This window comes from Ostrea edulis, chromosome 1 (genome assembly GCF_947568905.1).
Source record: "Ostrea edulis chromosome 1, xbOstEdul1.1, whole genome shotgun sequence".
NCBI classification, from domain to species: domain Eukaryota; kingdom Metazoa; phylum Mollusca; class Bivalvia; order Ostreida; family Ostreidae; genus Ostrea; species Ostrea edulis.
In genome coordinates, this window is record NC_079164.1 from 109,353,887 (window position 1) to 109,374,670 (window position 20,784).

General features: G+C 37.0%; 2 protein-coding genes across 2 annotated transcripts; both read right to left on the reverse strand.

The window, feature by feature from the left end:
- Positions 1–546: 546 nt before the first annotated feature.
- LOC125664613 (uncharacterized protein K02A2.6-like) lies at positions 547–4,365 on the reverse strand. Its single transcript, XM_056145592.1, has one exon. The coding sequence runs from the start codon at positions 4,363–4,365 to the stop codon at positions 547–549; it is 3,819 nt and encodes a 1,272-aa protein (XP_056001567.1).
- Positions 4,366–8,947: 4,582 nt separating this feature from the next.
- Positions 8,948–19,847, reverse strand: LOC125651965 (uncharacterized). Its single transcript, XM_048880819.2, has 6 exons — positions 13,126–19,847; positions 12,657–12,912; positions 12,249–12,483; positions 10,291–12,050; positions 9,301–9,525; positions 8,948–9,160 (listed from the first exon to the last, which is right to left on the reverse strand). Exons 1-4 carry the CDS (start codon positions 13,497–13,499, stop codon positions 11,014–11,016), a joined length of 1,902 nt encoding a protein of 633 aa, XP_048736776.2. The 5' UTR covers positions 13,500–19,847; the 3' UTR covers positions 8,948–9,160; positions 9,301–9,525; positions 10,291–11,013.
- Positions 19,848–20,784: the final 937 nt, after the last annotated feature.

Consider the following 20,784-nt stretch of genomic DNA (forward strand, 5'->3'; position numbering starts at 1 on the left):
CCAGAACGGACACTTTAGTACACGAGCATACAACACAGACTTCACAGGAAAACAGATTTATATAGAACTGCGCATGCGTGCATTGCACTAAACTACGGAAACACATAATGAACATAATTACGATACATAATATCAACATCCCTTTTTCTTTAAAGAGCTATCAAATTAGTGCAAAATAAACATATAATATAAGAGAGCATTTGACTAGAAATAAAGACTTTCTTATTATTGGATTAAACTTTTCAAATATATTAGACTGTCTTTTGTTATGTTTCATCATAAGAAAATAATCAAATTAACATTTAAAGATATTGAATCAACAAACAGTCAATCTGGAACATGATCAATGGCGAACATAGTCTTTTAATTTTACAGGTTCCTTGCGAGCACGGATAGATCTACGCAATGTTGGTTCCGGATTGTTTGTAGATAATGTTTCTTGCACAGGACAATCACTTGCATTCACTATTTCGCGAGGTGAACCGATTACAGCTGTGGTTTCAATTGGCTTTTTCTTTTCTGGAAGATTTGCTGGTTCTGGGCTGGTCATTGTTTTCTCAGGGGTGTATTTTGAAACGGTTTCCTCTTGTTTTCCAGGCGCACTGGGGACTTATCTCTTATTACTGCTTCAATTTCAGTGGGTCTAATATGAAGACGATTTCTGCGATAAGTTGTTCCATCCTGTGACTGAATTATGTAGGTCTGGTTATGAAGACAGTCAACAATTTTGCCAAGAATCCATTTTTCCTTTTCTTTCCTTTCAAAGAAAACACTTTGGTTCTGCTTCAGTGTAGGTTTGTCATAAGCCGTTTTGTTATAGTAACGTTTCACCGACTTCTTTCGTTGTTCACGTTTTGGATTGCGACTCGTCTTAGAGAGTATTAGTTTTGGAAGTCTTGTTCGAGTTGGTCTTCCAAACATCATCTCGCACGGACTAAGACCTGTATCTTGTCGAGGGGTATTTCTCTGTTCCATGAGTGCCTCGAATTGGTCTGTTCCTTCCTTGTCGCATTTAATAATCATGTTTTTGATGATTTTTACAGCCGATTCCGCCTTTCCGTTGGCTCTCTGATGGTTTGGTGAGGAGGTAACATGTCGTATTCCCCATTCCGTGGTGAATTTGCTGAATTCATATGAAGTAAATTGGGGTCCTCCATCCGAGACAATAATTGAAGGAATTCCGAAATGTGAAAATTGTTTCTTCAACGTTTTAATCAGTTTCACTGAAGTTGTTGTTGACATCAGATCAACTTCAATGTGATTTGTGTAATAATCAACACTAACAAGGTAAGTATGATTTTTCACTTGAAAAAAATCCAATCCAATCTTGTTCCAGGGTTTGGTTCCTTCATCATGTTGAGTAAGCATGGTTTTTGTTGGTCTAGCTTTCATCTGCTGACAGGCATAACAGTTTTCAGCAATCTGTTTTATGTCACTTTGCATGTTTGGCCAAAATACTGTTCCACGAACACGTCGAATCATAGAATCATAGCCAAGGTGAGCTGAGTGAAGTCGACGCTTAACATCAGATCTAAGAGATTTCGGAATCACTATGGCTTCTCCCTTAACGATAATGTCATTATGGACACTCAATGTATCTCGTAAGTCATAATAATGTTTCACTGGTTCCTCTACCAAATTCTTTCTCTCTGGCCATCCAGTAGTGATGTATGCAATTAAACTTTGCAATTCAGGATCCTTTTCTGTTGCCTTGCTAATCTCTTCAAGACGAACATCTGATATATCTGGATCAAAACATACATTCATAATTCGTGGGCGATCATCTGGATCTTCTACTGTTGCTCTGCTCAATGCATCTGCAATGACAAGGTCTTCACCTTTGATGAACTTGAAAGTAATATCGTATCTGTTCAATTTCATCATGATATCCTGTAGTCTACGTGGAGCAGCTGATAAGGGCTTTTTCAGAATAACTTCTAGAGGTTTGTGGTCATTCTCATTAATCACTTTTCTTCCATAGGTGTACTGGTCAAACTTTTCCAGTCCGAATAGAATAGATAAGGCCTCTTTCTCGATTTGAGCCCATTTTCGTTGTGACGAAGAGAGCGAGCGCGAAGCGTATTCAATTGGCTTTCCACCTTGTAAAAGAACAGCTCCAAGACCATCTTTACTGCTGTCTGTTTGTACAGTCAATTCCAGATCAGGATTGAAGTAGGCTAGAATAGGAGTACAGGTTAGCTGTATCTTGATATCAGTAAATGCCTTTTCACACTTGTCAGTCCACTTCCAGTGAGTGTCTTTGCGTGTGAGTTTTCTAAGTGGTTCCAGAGTTGTGGATAAACTCGGTATAAATTTGGCCATGTACTGCACCATACCACAAAATCTTCTTACACCTGACACATCAGTTGGTCTAGGCATGTCGACAATGGCTTTCACTTTTCCATCGTCTGCTTTCACTCCATTGCTAGTTACTTTGTGCCCATGAAAAGTAATTTCTTGGAGTCCGATTTCTTTTTTTTCGTCATTCAGGATGATCTTTGCTTCATTACATCTTGAGTACAGGAGTTTCAGTTTTTCCTTGTTGTCTCTTTCAGCTTCTAGAATAGTATCTCCACATCCAGTAACAATGATATCGTCCGCTATGGTAAAAACACCTTCAATATCACCCAGAGCTTCAGTCAACTTTCTCTGAAAAATTTCACTAGAAACTTTTAATCCAAATGGGAGTCTCTGCCATCTGTATCGACCAAATGGGGTGATCATGGTTGTCAATAAACTGGATTCATTATCCAACTTAACATGCCAGTATGCCTCTTTTACATCTAACTTGCTAAACAGCTTTGCATTTTGTAGCTTGGGTAGCACATCATCAAGTACAGGTAGTTTATAGTGTTCACGCAATAATGCTGAATTTAAAGCTTGTGGATCAAGACAAATCCTCAATTTGCCATTGGCTTTGTGTACTACTGCCATCTGATTTACCCATTTTGTAGGTGTTGTAACTGGAATAAGGATTCCTCTGTCAACTAGACTGTCAAGTTCTGCTTTCACACGGTCTTTGATAGCGAGAGGGAGTTTTCTACATGGGAGAGTTTTTGGTTGGATCTTGCTATCTATTACAAGGGTAGCTTCTCCAAGGTCACCTAATTCTGATTTAGATGTGGTATTCAGCTTCGAGATAAACTTTTCACCATTCACTGTGATGAGATTCATTTTCTTTATAACATCAAGTCCTAATAAACTCTGAAGTTTATTGCTTACAACTGCAAATGTCACATTCACCACTTCTCCAGATTTTGGGTTTGTAACACACAGGTCTACTTCTCCTAAAGTTTTCAAAGGTGCTGCATCATACACGCGCAGAGTCGATGAGGACGGACGAACTTGTTCCTTTCGAACATACTTCTTTTGGATCGTATTGGTTTGCGCACCACTGTCCAATTGGAAACGTACGTCACAATTGTTCACATTCATAACTGCCGTTAATGAATTATTATTACAGTTCAGCGAGTTCACAGCATTCAGCCAGTGTTCATCTTCATCAGATGACTCGTCATACCGATTTCTCTCTACCAGGTGCACTTTCTTGCATTTCACACTGAAATGATTTCGTCCATGACATTTATTACAAGTTTTTCCCCATGCCGGACATAATTCTTTCTTCCAGACATGTTTGTTTCCACAAAATTTGCACATTTTCTCTCCTCTGTCTTGTGGTGTACTTTGTGCTGTTTTCTTGTAAGGGAACTTGTTTGTACTTTTTCTGTTTCTTGGAGTTTGATGCTCACTAACTTTATGTACACTAGACTGGTTTTCCTTCTTCATTTTTTCTGCTTGTCTATTCGCTTGTTCATAAGACTGACAAATTTTGATTGTTTTCTTAAGGTCCAAGTCATCATCCCTAAGAAGAAGCTGTTGCATTTTTCCTGAGCAACTGAATACAATCTTGTCTCTAATCATTCGATCCTCTTCTTTGAAATTACATGATGCCGCTTTTATTCTTAACTCAGTAAGAAACTGGTCAAAAGGTTCCACATACTTGGTACTCCAGAATTTGTGCAATTCTGCCACTTCATTTCTACGAGGATTACAGTACTGTTCGATCTTGTTAAATACATCACCAGGCTTGTTTTTATCTTCATCTTGCGTCCACTCAAAATGATCATAAATTTTAAGAAGTCTCTCACCTCCACAATTGATAATCGTCGCCGTCTGAATTTCCTCCGGTAGTTTCGTCGTACCGCTAGCAATCAGGTAAATTTCCACTTGTCGCTTCCATGATTTATAATTCTCCACTATATTACCAGTGAGAAGGTTTAATTCCGGTGGTAATCTTAAATTAGGATTTATCAAAGCACATGCATTTGCTTGAGCAGGAACTTCATTATCCTCAGGGGGTGCCATACTTTCGCAATGCGGTCAAACGTGGAGTGGTACAACTGTAATTATTTTCAAATAATCACACATACATACAGTTTTTCTTCAGGAAACTCAAAGAAATAAATGTTCCATATCCTGTGACACTTTTTGCACCGCTGCCACCATGTTGATAACGGCCAGAACGGACACTTTAGTACACGAGCATACAACACAGACTTCACAGGAAAACAGATTTATAAAGAACTGCGCATGCGTGCATTGCACTAAACTACGGAAACACATAATGAACATAATTACGATACATAATATCAACACATTTCACAGTCATCGTCTAAAACAATGTTCATTTTCCTCTCACCTCGGAAGATGGGGGCGTTTACATGGAGATTACCCTGAATCCATGTGTCTCCAAACTCCGCGGTTCCTTCATCGTTCTCCAAATCTTCCCGGTTAAAACCTAGAAATTCTTTGTCTGAATCTTCATTTAGAAATATTTCTCTTTAAAAAAATCTCTATTCTCGGCATCTACTTGGTCTAAAATAGCGTTTCCATCCATCACATCTTCTACAACCTCCATCTTGTTCAAATCTCGTAACAAAGCACTCTACTCGGGTTTCGTTTTCTAATAATATGATATTAGTAATTCCCTGAATAAGCCAATCAACACAAAGAAACAAAAATAAATTCTTCTGTTTTTAGTATTTCAAGTCGGGGTGAATAGATTCTCTTTATTTCATTGGTTAAAATAAGAAAGAAAACGTCATATGTTGAAAGTCGAAATATTGACGACCGGCAGTGAATGAAAAACATGGCGGTGCTCACTTTATCGACGACCGGCACTGTGAGCGTGTTATCTGGGTCGCCGATTTATCGACGACCGGCAGTACAAGGGTTAAGAAATCGCAGACAAATCATTGATTTGAAGATGATTTGTAAGTGATGCAAATTCCCATGCAAATGAGCTAACAAATCACTCTTAACAAATTGCAAGCAAATCACTTTTTATACGCCCGTCTTAGGACGGGACGTATTATGTTATGGCCTTCATGTCCGTCCGTCTGTTAGCTTTTTCGTGTCCGGCTCATAACTTAAATACTATGAGGCCTAGAATAATCAAACTTTGTCAGATGATGCATCTTGGGTAGAAGGTGTGTCGCACATTAAAACCAGGTCGCTGTGACTTTTAATTAAGAAGATATGACCAAATATGGCAAAACCCTGTCCGACTCATAACTTGAAAACTATGAAACCTAGAATCACCAAACTTGGTCAAATAATGCATCTTAGGTAGAAGGTGTGTCACACCCTACTTTAGGGTCACTGTGACATTTAATTAAGGATATTGTTTGTTTTTTTTTTTATAAAAAGTGTATGTTTTAATGGGTACAATCCCTTCTGATCTAATGGTTTTTTTAGTAACCTTATTCAAAAATGTTACATCAAGAAAATACATATTTTTTAAGATATACTGTACAGTTTTTTAAAGCCTTTATAATGTTTCTTTTGTTTCTAACAGTAACAAGAGAAATTCCACTTGTCCCATGGGGGTAGCATGCAAAGGGCATTTTGATAAGATTAATTAATGGGTTTAGTGTAAGAAGACTGTCTTAATCACTTCTGGTAGAGCATCTCTGATCAAGCAGGTGTTATCTATATCTCTAGGGAATTGGGCAGAAGGAATCTAAGCCTCTTAATTAGTAGTGATCTGTCTTGGTGGTTAGCCTTTATTTTCAAAATGAAGTTATCAAAATTAATTTGACATTGTACAATATAATTTTTTAATTTTTTCTTTTCTTAGCAACCAACATGCAGAGTGTCATTTCTGAGTAAGATGAACAGATGGTTGCAATATGTATATAGGCATATTTTAATGACAAGTAATTTGATGTTTTATTAAGATGTGGCAATAAAAAGATATACAATGAGCAAAGCTGCAGATTTGGCATTTGTTTAAATCCAAAACTACCAGTTGAAAAAATATAAAAATGCACTATTTGTTTTCATTAAAAAACTACAGCAGAGAGAAGTACATATAGCATTATGAATGATTTTCTTTCATCCACTCTTCTCTGTTTTGTGATAATTAAATAATGATTGACGGGCGTATCATGTGCTGTGGCGATGCACTTTATTTTTATTTTCTAGAATGTATAGACAATGCATGTATATATAACTGCAAACAAATCACAACCAAATCACTCTGAATAAATTAACAAATCACTTCTGATTAACAAATCACTACCAAATCACTCTGAATAAATTGTTTACCATTCTCTTCTGTTTAACAAATCACCACCAAATCACTTAGAATAAATTGTTTACAAATCACTTCTGTTTAACAAATCACAACCAAATCACTTGGAATAAATTGTTTACAAATCAATATCAAATCACTCTGAATGAGTTGTTTACAAAATGCATATCATGCATTTTCATTTTACAATTAAACCACAATACTAGCTCCTCCTATAGCACCACAATGTAGCAATGAAACAATTTTTAAAAAATGCATACTTTATAAAAATGACTTATGTGCAGTTCATACGTAGTTCTTATCAACTACATGCTCACAATTTCCTTCAACTTGAGGCATATATATATTGGTTACAAAAGGAGATTTTTATGTCAACTTATTTACACAGAATAGGTGCATAAAACACATACTAAATGCATGGCGCACAACAATTATCTAAAAATTATATTAAAAAAATAGGCATCATGCAACTAATCCCTGACCAAGGGCTTAATTGGCTAAATAAAGTGAAAGTTGCATGTTTTTGGATGAATTAACCTTAAAAACCGAGGTCCCATGTTATGGCAGATAAAGACCCCTTGGTGCTCAATGAGGATTGGCCCAAGTGCAGAGTACAGTACACAACACGAGTTTTATACACCCCACCATGGAAAGACCACAGTGGAAAATCCACAGAGATACACTGTGTCCTCCATGTTCCATGGTGTGTGTTATTTGCGAATACACACAGCTGCTAAGAGCTTTGTTCTGGCCATGGGCACCTTGTGGGAGATGTGAAAATGTGCTGCAGGCCAAATAATCAAGATAAGGGTGGAATTTTAAGAAAAGAAAAAAATGTCAATATTTTCCCCCCTGATACTTATATTGTTTTCCAGCATTTTGAGCCAATTCCAACGATACCAAACACTATATATTATGTTTTTAAGAAAACCTGGTTTTGAATTTATTTTTTTTAGTCTTCTTTTCTTCCTTAAAATATTCTTAAATTCTATGTTTAAATAATGCGTACTTGCAGGCAATTCTTGTTTGAATGCGAATTAGTATATTCAGTAAATGAAAAACATACATGTACAACAGGTGATAGGGATATTTAATAATTACCGATGTGCTCTCTCTCTCTCTCTCTCTGACAAATGCGCTGTTTAACATAATTACTTTATTAGTAAAGGGGGTAGCAGTCTGAAACTGTCTCAATTCCCCCTTCCGACTTCAATTTCTTAAATCGTGCAGTGGGTAGGTCCTAAGCTAAATCCTTAACTTTCAAGCTTTTAAATTACACACTCTCCGATTCTACGTGCTTGTAATCAATATTTAAGGATGTAAATCCTCGGTGTCAAATACATGTACAACTAGTTCATGAAAAAAGACTAATATCAATATAGACAGAAATAACTTAACGATTATTTGCTTTTATTCATATACGCTATCGATTATTAAAATCTTTAATTTAATCTTTAGATACATTAGATAATGAGAGAGAGAGAGAGAGAGAGAGAGAGAGAGAGAGAGAGCATTGGTAATCATTGATTATAATATTCATGAAAGTATGCAGATACGGGAAGTTTAAAACGTTCAGTATAAATCTTGAAAGGACAATATCTTTCTGATTAATTATCCATCCCCTTTCATTCTGATATTTTTTTTTTAATTTCCCATTTTGCTTTCTTTACATGTTAAATTTTTCGGCTCGACCGGGTTAGGACTAATGAATTAGCACCCCCCCCCTTACAACGATGTTACGTGCTTAGCTGTCTATCTCTTTCTCAGTCAAAAATAAAATAAATACATGCTATATATACTGCAACATCATTGGATTTACTGGATAATTCTTCGACTTCACTTTCATAATACATGTTAATGCAAGCGGGCTATCTAGGAATTTTTTCCCCATCTTCGCTAGCCAAGATTATTTGTACACGAAGGCACAGTTGACCCAAAACCCATTGCTAGTGGAGATGAGATGAATTTTACCCCCGTATTATGTTATAACTGACCAAAACCTAGTACGTTTGTTTTTCAACTTTCATTCAGAGGACGCGCGTTTGTGAGTCACTGAATAAACGAGAAAACGTCTGCATTTTTATTTCAATCGTTGTCAACTCTATACTTTGTGATATTTCAAGACTACGGTACATGTACTGAATTCAATTTATTGGATCTCATCACCATTATGCAGTGGTATACAAAAATATAAAGACAAAAAGCTGTTTTATATACATTTAGTAAATAATACATGCGTGTAATAAAGTATTTATCAAGTTAGGCCAGCATTTTTTTATTTTTAGGTTTACGAACCCAAGAATTATTAAGTCCCAGAGGAGGAGGAAATAAAAAAAAAAATAAAAATCCATATTTTGATTCATTATCGACTTTATTCTGTAATGTACATTTATTTTCGCTGTTTCTTTGATGCTCGTGTAACCGGCTCCTTTCCACTGGCTACACAGTGGTTACAAATGGGACGAACAAGATAGTTCGACCTTAAATTGTTTATTTCATCGTTATCAGCCAAATCTTCGTCTTTGCCACAATGAAAACACACAGACTCAAACACCTGGGCAGTTCCTGTTATAAATAATGAACTATTTTGATATTATGTTTGTCATAAGTTACCAACTACCTCCATAGAGCATATATATTGTGAGGCTGTAGAATTGTAGACAATTTTCAAAATTCTCATAAAATGCATCAATTAAAATGAGTACCAGAATAGTATGTGGTCTCCATGGGGCTCTGACAATTCATCCCCTCCTTAACGATGATAATATCTTGGTAAGCACCACCAGGGAAAAGAGGGTTACCACATGAGTAAAGCAGCTCTTCCTTCACACGAGTGACTGCGGTTTCTTGCTCCCTAGTTAGTTTTGCAGCAGAATACACAACCCGTCTTTTTCCACAGTCATGGCAGACAACATAGTTGCGAACTTTGGCTATTAAATAAAAGAACAACATATGATGGATGAAATAAATAAAAACTTTACCATTTTTGATGTTACCAACATCGAAAATGGTAAAGAATATCAAATGAACTTGTTTTGAACACATTTTTTTTAAATATCAGATTGAACAACATTTAACAACTTAAAATGTACCCAGCAGAAGTTTAAACTTTGTTAACTGACACCATTTAAAATGATTTTCAAGTAAACATGTAACAAACCAGCAACAAGCATGGTCTTGAATTTTTTGTCTCTCTCTGTAAGTTCAGGTTTTTTGTGCAAAGAGGGTCTATCTGAATCTGATGTTTCAGTGCCATAAACTTCAGTAAATGGTTTGAATCTGCCATCACATCCCAATACTGGGTCAGGTAAGAAAGAAAGCTGTTCAAACACATCATGAGGAAGTCTAGGTGGGTTAATTGTGCAATATGAGCAGCAAGCATCCTTGCACTTCTTCAGCTGAAATTTATGATCCAGTGTCCTAGCCATATTATATTAGCAAGCAGGTAGAGTGTGCAATAGGAAAGTTAGTATACTAGCTGAGTATGAAAAAGCATGAAAGAATGAGTGTTCGTTACAAGATTAGTACATGCACTGTTTCTTTGATCAAGCTCAATTTAATGCATATCTAAGCTTCATAAATAATTAGGATACCAAAAGCTAGCAAGCTATTATTCTACGAAGGGACATTAACTAATACTTCACACCATTATATGTCATTTTAACATGCAAAAATTACAATGCATATTACCATACCTGAAAGGAATACTGGCGAAACCTTGCATGTGACTTCATGAATGCATGAACCATCCTAGATTTTTCAAAGTTTGAAATATCTTCTGTTTTGTAGTCTTGATCGAGCACATGAATAATTTCAAGCAGATCTTTGATTTCTCCATCTGTTGCTGCACTGTGCACATGAGCAGGTTTTCCTTTTAGTTTAAGTTTCTGAAATCGTTCAGAAATAATAGTGATAGGCTCCTGAATAGAATCTATATAGTCAGTTTTGAAATCTGGATTTTTCTCAGCATATCTTCGTATGGAAGCAAGTGATGTCAATCGCTTTGCTTGTAGCTCTCTTCCCTCAGACATGGCTGTACGACAAAGGGCGGTATTCTGCAATGCAATATTCAAAATTGACATCATCCTCTCTGCAGGATTATTATAGCTTTGGTTTGGGGCTGTTCTAACACAGACTAGCAAGTCTAAATCCAAACTTATAAATTCCAGCAAAGCAGCAACTTGAACAGAGCGAAATGTTGTCCTGTGGTCAGGACCACCATCTGTATAACGGAAGAGTATTGGCTTATCCAAATTCACATCATCATGACTATGAAACTCCCGCAAAATGTTGATGGTTTCCATACCATGCCTAAATGGAGTGGAGCTCTGGAATACCTTGTCTTTCAGTGTAATATGTAAGGTTCCTGAATGAAATGAATCTCTGGAATTTTCAGGAATAGACACTTGAAAGCACACTCAAGGTACCATCCCAGCAATGCTGTAATCGTGATCGAGACAAAGTAGGCCTTTGCTATTGCTAATTGTCAGTCCTTGATGATGTGCCCTAACACCAGTGGAAACAGGTCGGTATGGTTCACCTATGGGTACGATTGCTTTATCATCAAGACACTGCATGTGAGCAAATTCCCTGTACTGGACGGCCATGTCTTTCAACATGTAGAACTGATGTAAGGCAAAGGATGCATCATCATGTTGTGCACGCAGCAATCGTTGCTGTACAGCATATTTAACATTGAATCTGCCGGTGTAGTTTGCTGCCGTTTTAGCCATTGGGTTAGATGGCATGAAATTCAGTCTGATCCAGGAATTTGAAGGAGTCGGATCACCTGGAGGAAGTCTTGCTTTCACTTGTTCTCGTAAATCATCAATAGAAATTGCAAATGGAAGATAGGATGTTGAATGCTGGCGGCGATCATCCACTGTTGAAACCTCCTCCAGTAACTTGGCAAGTTCATCCCAAAATGGTTGTAGCTTCGGGTCACAAGGACGGCCATTGTTTTTCCTAAGGTCCACTATTAAGTCTTCATCATCACTAGATAAAATAAACTTCAAGAATCGTTCATCAACAGCTGCAGTGGTTTGATTCTCTGCACAGTATTCAAAATTTGTAAGCTTGAAGAACATATTTCTCAGTTCATATGGTTTCAGATTCGGATATCTTTCAAAAAACTCTTTCCTTATTGCTCTGGTAGAAAACACAGGCATTTTGTCCTTAATGTGAGTCACTACTTCAAGTTCTTTTTCAGCACTTCTTTCATTTGCACATGGTATTTTCCATAAAAAAAGTGAATTGCCAATGTAGTTCCCAAAACTGATTGAAAACAATGATACTGGAAATGGTAACACGCTCTCTATCTTCATTCTCCATTTGCGCCTATCACTCACCTCACTAGGTTCAAAATTGTCTAATGGGACTGCTTCGTAAGTATCCAAGGTTTCAAGTTTTGAAATAAGGGATTTACAGTCAGTTGGTACAGACTGACCTGGATTACCTGAAATATTAAATATATTTAACAAATTTTGTTTGTGAGAAAATGATGAAAAATTGTCAGATGCCTTTTATTTATATATTAAAGAAATCTTTAGGCCTTCCTTGTATTGAAATTTCTTTGATGACACGTACATTGTACCATTATTTTGGCCCTTGCTATTCAAAACTTTGACCTTGTGATGATGTTTTAAATACTGACCCTCTATAGACTTTAAGGACCAATTGTCGTTGAGAGATCTAACAGGTGTAGGGGATGCATGGTTTTGGTTGGTACGCTCCTGCTGATTTGCTAGAAATTTATGGTATTTCTCCAATGCCTTGTACAGACCATTCACACATTTGTAAAATACTTGAAAGCGAGGATTCGTCCACCATGGATACATCAGTACCTCTGCTAAGGCATCTAGACTGGCCTTAAGTTCTGGCTCTTTCATCTGTAAAAACAATTTAGTCACTGTATGTTGTTGTTATCCTATTTCTAAATAAAATATTGAAGTATTTCAGTAAAAACTAAGACACCCTGGACATGTTTGTTATTTTTTTTTTTTTTTTTCAAAACAATAATCCAAAATATCAAATATCATTTTCACATAGCAATCAAGTTTACCTGTACACCAACATATTTTTTATGACACTTTTTCAAATCTCTGTATCCACAAAAGTAGAGCTCGTCTGGGATCTTGCAGGATCTTTCCTTCATTTTGTCAAGAAAAGGGTCAATAAACCAAAGAGTTTCCACTAGAGTGTTGATGATCTTTGATCCAATATCCTGCTGTTGTCTACGAAAACCAACTTGAAAGGTATCCATACATTTCTGAAGAACATCATTATAGAGCTTGTCCTTATTGTTTGATGGTGTCCTTCTACAAAATTTTAACAAAAATTCAAAAACTTTGAAATAAAATTTCAAGAGGAACACTATAGCTATATACATGTAAAGTGAAAGTAGCTCAAAAAGAGGATTTGCTCGTACATTGCATTTTAATATTGCCGACTTTTAAAATTACATGGTTTTTTGTTGTTGTTGTTTTCTTTTTTTTTTTTTTTAGGGTTTTTATTACTTGATAAGAACTTACTTGGGTGGGGGCAGCCAGTCATAAACTCTGTTTACATCATGGAGCACATCAAAAGCATTTCGTTTAGTTGGTTCGGGAACTGCCTTGGCGTTGTTTTCATAGTATACCACTAAGTATCGCACCCCAAATGCAGCGACAGTATGCATTGGCATGTCGTTCGGTATTTGCATCGCATTTTCACTCTGCCTTGAATTTGCTTCATCTGGGTCAGTCTTAAAACCCTCAATTTTCACCAAATGCCTCATCTCACCAACATACCCCTGAACAACAAATTCCCCAGCAAGTTGGGTGTCCTCCGATCGAGCGAAAACTTTCCGAACGGCACTCCCGTCGATATATTTAATACTAAACCAGGCCATACACGTTTTCTCCATCAAAGCGCCATGTTTTCATCAACCGGAAATACGAGTTCGTAAATTCAAAATCTCGATCCCGATACAAATTTGACATCGGAAAGAAAAAAAATCCCAATTTTCTCAATTTTATTTTTTTTCTGAAAATTCGAAAAAGCGAGCGGCGGGTTTGTAAACCTAAAAATAAAAAAATGCTGGCCTTAGGGGAAAAAACGTGTTATTATTAATGTGAAGTATGGGCATTCTAGGTAGGGGACCACATTTTATTTTATTATTTTCTTAATGAAAGTATGGAGTTTTCTAAAGGTTTGTTTAAAAGGAAAGATATTTGTCGTAAGTTGCAAGAACTTGTTTCTAATCCTTTTGTATATAGTATATACAATAAAATATGTTCAAATCAAATCATTTGTTTAGGTGATAAAAATTTCATTCTTTGCTCACATTGCTTCACTGTTGAATACATAATGAAATTCATTTCCAATGTAAACATGTACATGTATATAGCTGACATTAATCACCTATTCCTAATTACACTGAAAACCTTATGTTAAAATTAAACCATTGCTTATGGTACACATTTCTTTGCACTGCTATTTATCAAATTGAAATTACTGACATGTGATTGTCGTTGTTCATGACCCTTCTTTTATTTCGTGAAATTGTGCTGCACGTGCCATGAAACAATGTATCGACGAGTGGTGGAAATAACAGAGGTGTTTACATACAGGATGTCGAGAATTTGGGCGTTTCATAAAAAGGTGTGAACGTCTGCAGGGAAGTCTACATACGGATATATATGTACCGAAAACACCAACGTATCATTGAACAACAATTACAACAATTGAATGATTGATAGCTAATTTCTAAATAATGAATGGGGTGGGGGCATGCATGCTGGCTAAGCGAACAGTTTTTTGGGTGAATCATTTCGGAAATTATTTCTTTGTTTTATCACACGGAGGTACACGGTGGCATCGACGGAGTTACAGGTGACATTCACGGAGATGCGCGGTGGCATCCACGGAGATCCTCCGTGGACTTCAATGTCTAGCTCTCGCGGAAAAAATAGGACTTCAAAGGTGCCAACAATTTTTAAGGTCCACTGTGTTTGGGGCAAATTTGTTCCACCGCGTTGAGTGGAACACGCATAAAACTCGTGTCGTGTACTGTATATGTCTAAATTTGAAGTTCTTAATCAGCATACAGTGAAGTCTCATGAGTGAAATAATCTTGCAAGGGTTGTAAAACTATACACAAAATCTATATGTATAATCTAACCATAATCTTAATACATTAAGTTTCCTAAAAAACAAACAAACCAAAGAAAAAACTTGCATATTTACTTTGTTGATAGGTAATTTTTCTCTTCAAATATTTTATGTTAAATTGATTCTCCTGAGTATATTTAGGGAATTATTCAATGTCAATAAAGTGCAAAACCACAGGTTGAATGTTAATATAATAGCTCGATCAATCTGAGTTAAGTAATAGATGCAACTCAAAAGAAAAGAAAAAATTATTACAAGTAGAATCAAGTTGAGCTATATGAAATATATCTAAGATAACAATGGAACTGCACGCCTATAATAGTTTGAAATTTACAATCAGTGCAGAGAAAACTAATTAATTACTGGTGTGATGGAGAGGATGTACTGGTGTTGTCCTTTTGGAGTCGTTTCATTGTCAACCTTGACGCAGACATCTTCTCCATCCACGCACGATTGAAGGTTGGTAAATCCATGTTGAGTTTATGCTCTGCATAGCATACAAAAGGCAAAATATAAGTATGATAAATTTGACTCTTTAAACAAATGAAATTCCTATGAAAATATTTTAGGTTGCATTTAGTTTGGCATGAATCAAATGCATATCTATAGGCAATAATTCTCTGAAGTGCATTAAAAATACATGTATACACACAAGATACATGCAATATCATTTGGTTACTAATGGTTTTCAATAAGGGGAGGTAGGAGGTGCTTTTTTAAAGGTTTTAATGACTTGAATTTGTTGTTTAAAATTTCATGACAAGCAAAATAAACTTTTGGAAATAGTTAAGTCTCTTCAATGCATAAATTTACCCATTCACTTCAAATTTATTGTAAACCCTGGGTTATCATGATTATTAAACTACACCTTAAGTAAAGAGGTATATTTCGAAAACATAAAGACTGCGGCAATACTTACATTTCAAGGATTTATGAACGGGAGAGTCCTTGAAGGGGGTAATGCCACCCTTCACGGCAAGATCCCATGGTTCATAAAAACCATCCATTAATCTTTTAATTATTTCAAAACCTGTTGACTTCTTTTTTTTTTTTTTTTTTTTTTTGAGAGTGATGAAAGGATGGAGTGCAACCATAGGGATGAGACCGCTATACTTGCACCTGGTGCCAAAACAGAATAGCCCTCTTTTGGGCTTTCATCATTCTTTAGTTCATACTGTAAATAAAAATAAATAAATAATAAATTAAAAGATGTAACAGTGTTAACCAATGATAGATGTGCTCGAATCTAACACAATAATCTAGAACTCTTAATTGAAAACATCTTCTATAAAAACATGCTCCTGTAAAGTACTGATTTCATTAATATGTACTTACATAATCTGCCAACTCAATGCTTGGCCTGGTTTTAGGTTTATGCTTTTTGACACTTTTTGTTGATGATTGTTGACTTCCACTATCAGACAATTCTACATCAAAAAAAAAAAAAAAAAAAAAAAAGAAGGGGGGAAAAATTAGATGCAAAATGTATTTTAAATTTCTATTTATTTTAACAAAAATTGAGGGTTCTTGCTTCATGTTATTGTAGACAAAATTACTCCCATAATAACTTAAAGAAAAAAAAGCATCTACTTTGGCTCACCTATCAAGATACAAATTATAATATTTAAGTAAGACTTGCAAGTACAAATTACCCTGATTTCCATCTCTTAATTGTGAAATTTCCTGTTCTAGAAATCTAATTTTGAATTTCAGGTCCCTTATTTCAAGGTCTTTGCAAAAGCAAAGACTGCAACTTTCACTGGTGTTGACACAAGCATTATGAGCTGCCCCATTATTAGTCTGTTCATATAATAAATTCAGCATGCTTTCTTGCTCTACTGGGGATGAAGAAGAATATCGTGGGAAATCTTCATGCTGTGAGTTTTCAAATGATATAGCAGTATTTAAGGTTGTTAATAAATATACAGAATCTTCATGCATGGGCAGATGCATAACAGGCTCAACTAAAGAGGTACTAACCCCAGGTCCTGAAAAGGGCTGAAGTACCTGGGTGGTGACAGGTAACTTAGAAGGCTGAGGAACATGGAGAGTCAGTGATGACATTGCAGAAGGCAGAACAGCTTGATCAGTGGCTGGTGGGCCAGTGAATAACTGAGGGACTTGGGGAGCCACTGATGACCTTGCTGAGGCTAAAGAAATGTGGGGAGCCACTGGTGACCCAAAAGTAGCCTGAGTGACCTTGTCAGCTACTGGTGACTCAGCAGAAGGCTGAGAGATCTGGGGAGCCACTGGATGCTCAGCACAAGGCTGAATGCTCTCAGTAGTGATTGGTGGCCCAGCAGATGGCTGAGGGACTTGGGGAGTCACTGATGATGTTGTAGAAGGCTGGGAGATCTGGGGAGCCACTGTTGGCTCAGCACAAGGCTGAATGACCTCAGCAAATAATTGGTGGCCCATGCAAAGGTTGAAAGACCTTGTCAGTGACAGGTGGCTTAACTAAAGAGGCATTAACTCCAGGTTCTTAGATCATATCCACCCTGTCCTAGCAATTTGATTGTTATTGTCATTGAGATGGAATTTGTTTCTTGGCATAACTTTCCCAAAAAATGCGGTTGAAAGCAATATATATGCTCCAGTACTGCAAGGCTTGGTGTTGAACAAGTTCCTGCATATGCCAAGAATTAAAACAATGAACTTCTTCATATCGTCAGTGTCAGCATTTTGCCATTTGTTGAAATGCGAGTGAGGTTTCAGGTTCCTTCCCTGGGGTGAGTTAAAGAAATCCACTGCATATTTATTTGTTTCCTACACAAGGACATTGTTTATGAATTTATCAGAAATGAAATTTTAAAAAATCCAACATTTTAGTTGTTTGGCATGTCCACATTGATTTTCTTTTCGCCCTGAAACTCCGGCGCCCTGACGTCTAAATTTCCCTGCATCCATGTGTCAACAAACGGCATTGCTCCTTCATTTTCCAAGTCTTCGACATGAAATCCTAAAAACTCATCATCAGAGACTGTCTTTATTTAGAAATACATTGTATTTCTCTGAAAATATCTGTTTTCAGGGTCTATGCATTCTAAAATGGCATTTCCTTCAAGCACATCGTCAATGGCGTCCATCTTGATTTTACACTAACAAAAGTCGAAGATCAAGTTTCATTTTCTATGAATAATAGTATTTCCCCAAATAAGCGAATCAGTTTGTAGAAACATTGGAATAACCTTCTATTTTTATATATTAGCAACAAAGTAAAGGAAATCTAGCTATTTCATTGGTTAAAATCTGGTAGAAAACATCACATGTCAAGAGTCAATATAGTGAACGGAAAGTTATGGCGGTCCACACTATATTGACGACCGGCATACAGAGCAAGAAAACTGGGTCGCCGCTTTATAGGGGACTGGCCACTACAAGAGTTAATAGCTTGTCACGAAACTGCCTTTTCCTTCCATAAGAGTCAAGGTCGTCATTTCAATTTTCTCCAACAGACCCATATAATGGACCAAACCCAGATAGATCCAAAGTACCGTTGCATGTGGCACAGGTTTGAGCTCTTGTGTTTGCAAACAAGTTACAAAAAAGATTGTTGTTGCGTACAGACCAGTCAATCAAAATATTGTTGTACTTAAGATGTGAAGCTGCCATGAGGCTGAATTGCCTATGCTACTCATAAAACCCCTTTCCTGGATATCTGGTAGCCATATCGACGATATATCTTTCGTACAAATCTAGTTGTCTTCTCTGGGGGTAAGCTTGTCCCATGATGTTCTTATATATTCCAAAAGCCTGGATAAATTCTCCGATGGTAAGGGAACGCAAAAGCCTCTTGTCTGATTTCTTATTTTCATCCTTCTCGTCTGGGGGAATGTAATAAGGTATGAGCAATGATGCTAGATTGACATCCTTACCTGAGGTGATTTGTTGCTGCAGTTGGGGTGAAATCGTCTCCACCAAAGGCAAGGACTCTGCGGAGAACCCGTATTTTGTCCGCTTAAATTCAGGGATTTGGTTGGCAGATCCAGTCGCTGCAGAAGATATATGGGCAAACGTTGTGTCTAACGTGTAATTGTCCGTTGCTACTGAACTGGTGCCAGCTGTGCACAATCTCTCCTGACCTTGTGTGTTGTTTACGACTGCATGCGAAACTGACTGAGAAACTGCTCCTGGTGTCAGTGAATTGACTCGAGAAGTCAAATTAATGACATTCTGTTGTAAAGACTGTACAGTTGACGTTAACTTGGAAACAATGTCAATCAGCACGTTATTTTGACGATCGTCGCCATTACTGTTTTGGTCTGTTGCATTATGGGATCTCGGAAGGTCTCGTCATTATGAAGGTTGTTCGTTGCATTGTGGGATCACGCACTTGCAATATTGTCTGTATGCAAATGAATTAACACGGATCTACGCGCATTGGCAGGAAAAGATATCGTGCGAGATTTTAAAGATTCTTTTAACTGTGCTGAAATCCAGTTCTCCGGTAAATCGGGATTATAGCTGTATGGCGCAGATCTTGAGCGTTTAAGCCCCATGGCATCACTAAGTTCAGGCTATCACAGTTACAAGTTAGGATAACACAAAAATACACACGATTCCAATCGAAATTGTGCCACGTGAGTTTCACAAGTCTTATAAAAAATCACTATGCATCACATTGTAAAGTTTCACGTAGAAATAAATTGGTAAATAGGCCTAATAGAATTCGTAGAAAGAAGTAGCTGCCAACACAAGCGTCTTGGGTATGAAATGAAACAATTACAGACTCCCCCTCTAGGCATCAATGCCCCTGTTTACTCTTATCTCATTGGTCAATTCTATCTTTCCTACTGACCAAAACATCTATAATTAGAAACACTGCCCAACAAGATTTTTATTGGTTTGGTGATGCGGGTGGGTGGTTGGGTGTCAACAATTGGTTTCCGGATGATAACTCGAAAAGTTTACGATCTAATGAAATGAAACTCTGATATGTTGTTGGGTACCAGGTAAGGAAGACCCCTATCAATTTTGGAGACAAATGGTCACAGGTCAAGGTCACAGTGACCGAAAATAAAATGAAAATTTCAGAAAAATTTGGTTTCCAGATTATAACTCAGAAAGTTTAAATCCGAATCAAATGATGCTTAATGATATTGTTATGTACCAGGTAAGGAAGACCCCTATTGATTTTGGAGAAAATAGGTCAAAGGTCAAGGTCACAGTGACCGAAAATAGATTTAGAATTCCAAAAAATTTTGGTTTCAGGAGGATAACTCAAATTTTTTTTAATTTGAATCAAATGAAACTTGGGATATATTGTTGGATACCAGCAAAGCAAGGCCCCTATTGATTTTGGAGAACAAAGGTCAACGTCACAGTGACTTAAAATAGATTGAAAACTTCAGACAAATATGGTTTCTGGACAGTAACTCGAAAAGTTTAAAACTGAATGAAATGAAACTTGGTTTTATTGTTGGATAGCAGGTTAGGAAGATTTGTTCGATGCTGTAGGTTGTGTGTGTGTGTGTGACTCGCTACCTCGACGTCGCATTCTCGTCGAGAGAAAAAAACCCTTCAAAATAATAAAATTTTATAGTGCAACCCAAATGCTTATTATACCCCCTGCAACAAGTTGGGGGTGGGGTATACTGGAATCGGGTTGTCCGTCTGTCTGTCCGTCCGTCCGTCTGTAGACGCAATGGTTTCCGGGCTCTAAAGCATTATCCTTTCCACCTACCGTCACCCATGGGATGAAGATGTTCCCTATCGATTTTGGGGTCCAAAGGTCAAGTGCACTGGACATCGAAGTTGCAATATGGTTTCCGGGCTCTTAAGCGTACAGTCACCATATCATACATATGGACTACCCATGGGATGAAGATGTTCCCTATCGATTTTGGGGTCAAAAGGTCAAAGGTCACGTGCACTGGACATCAAAGTAGCAATATGGTTTCCATTTAAATTCTTTAACGGCTTTTTTCATCGCATGAAGATGCTGTGTTCCTAGATACCTTTTGGATCATAATACTGAAGTTTTACCTATTACCAACACCCTTTGGGAGATTGGGGTAAGCGGGGGGTATTCTTAGTGA

What these genes read in the sequence shown, in the direction of transcription:
- LOC125664613 (XM_056145592.1), bottom strand. Translation starts at nt 4,365, where the DNA reads ATGGCACCCCCTGAGGATAATGAAGTTCCTGCTCAAGCAAATGCATGT.
- LOC125651965 (XM_048880819.2), bottom strand. Translation starts at nt 13,499, where the DNA reads ATGGAGAAAACGTGTATGGCCTGGTTTAGTATTAAATATATCGACGGG. An exon ending in GACTGGCTGCCCCCACCCAA is followed by an intron (nt 12,913 to 13,125) that starts GTAAGTTCTTAT and finishes AAAATTTTGTAG; the next exon opens with AAGGACACCATCAAACAATA. An exon ending in GTCCTTAAAGTCTATAGAGG is followed by an intron (nt 12,051 to 12,248) that starts GTCAGTATTTAA and finishes TTAATATTTCAG; the next exon opens with GTAATCCAGGTCAGTCTGTA.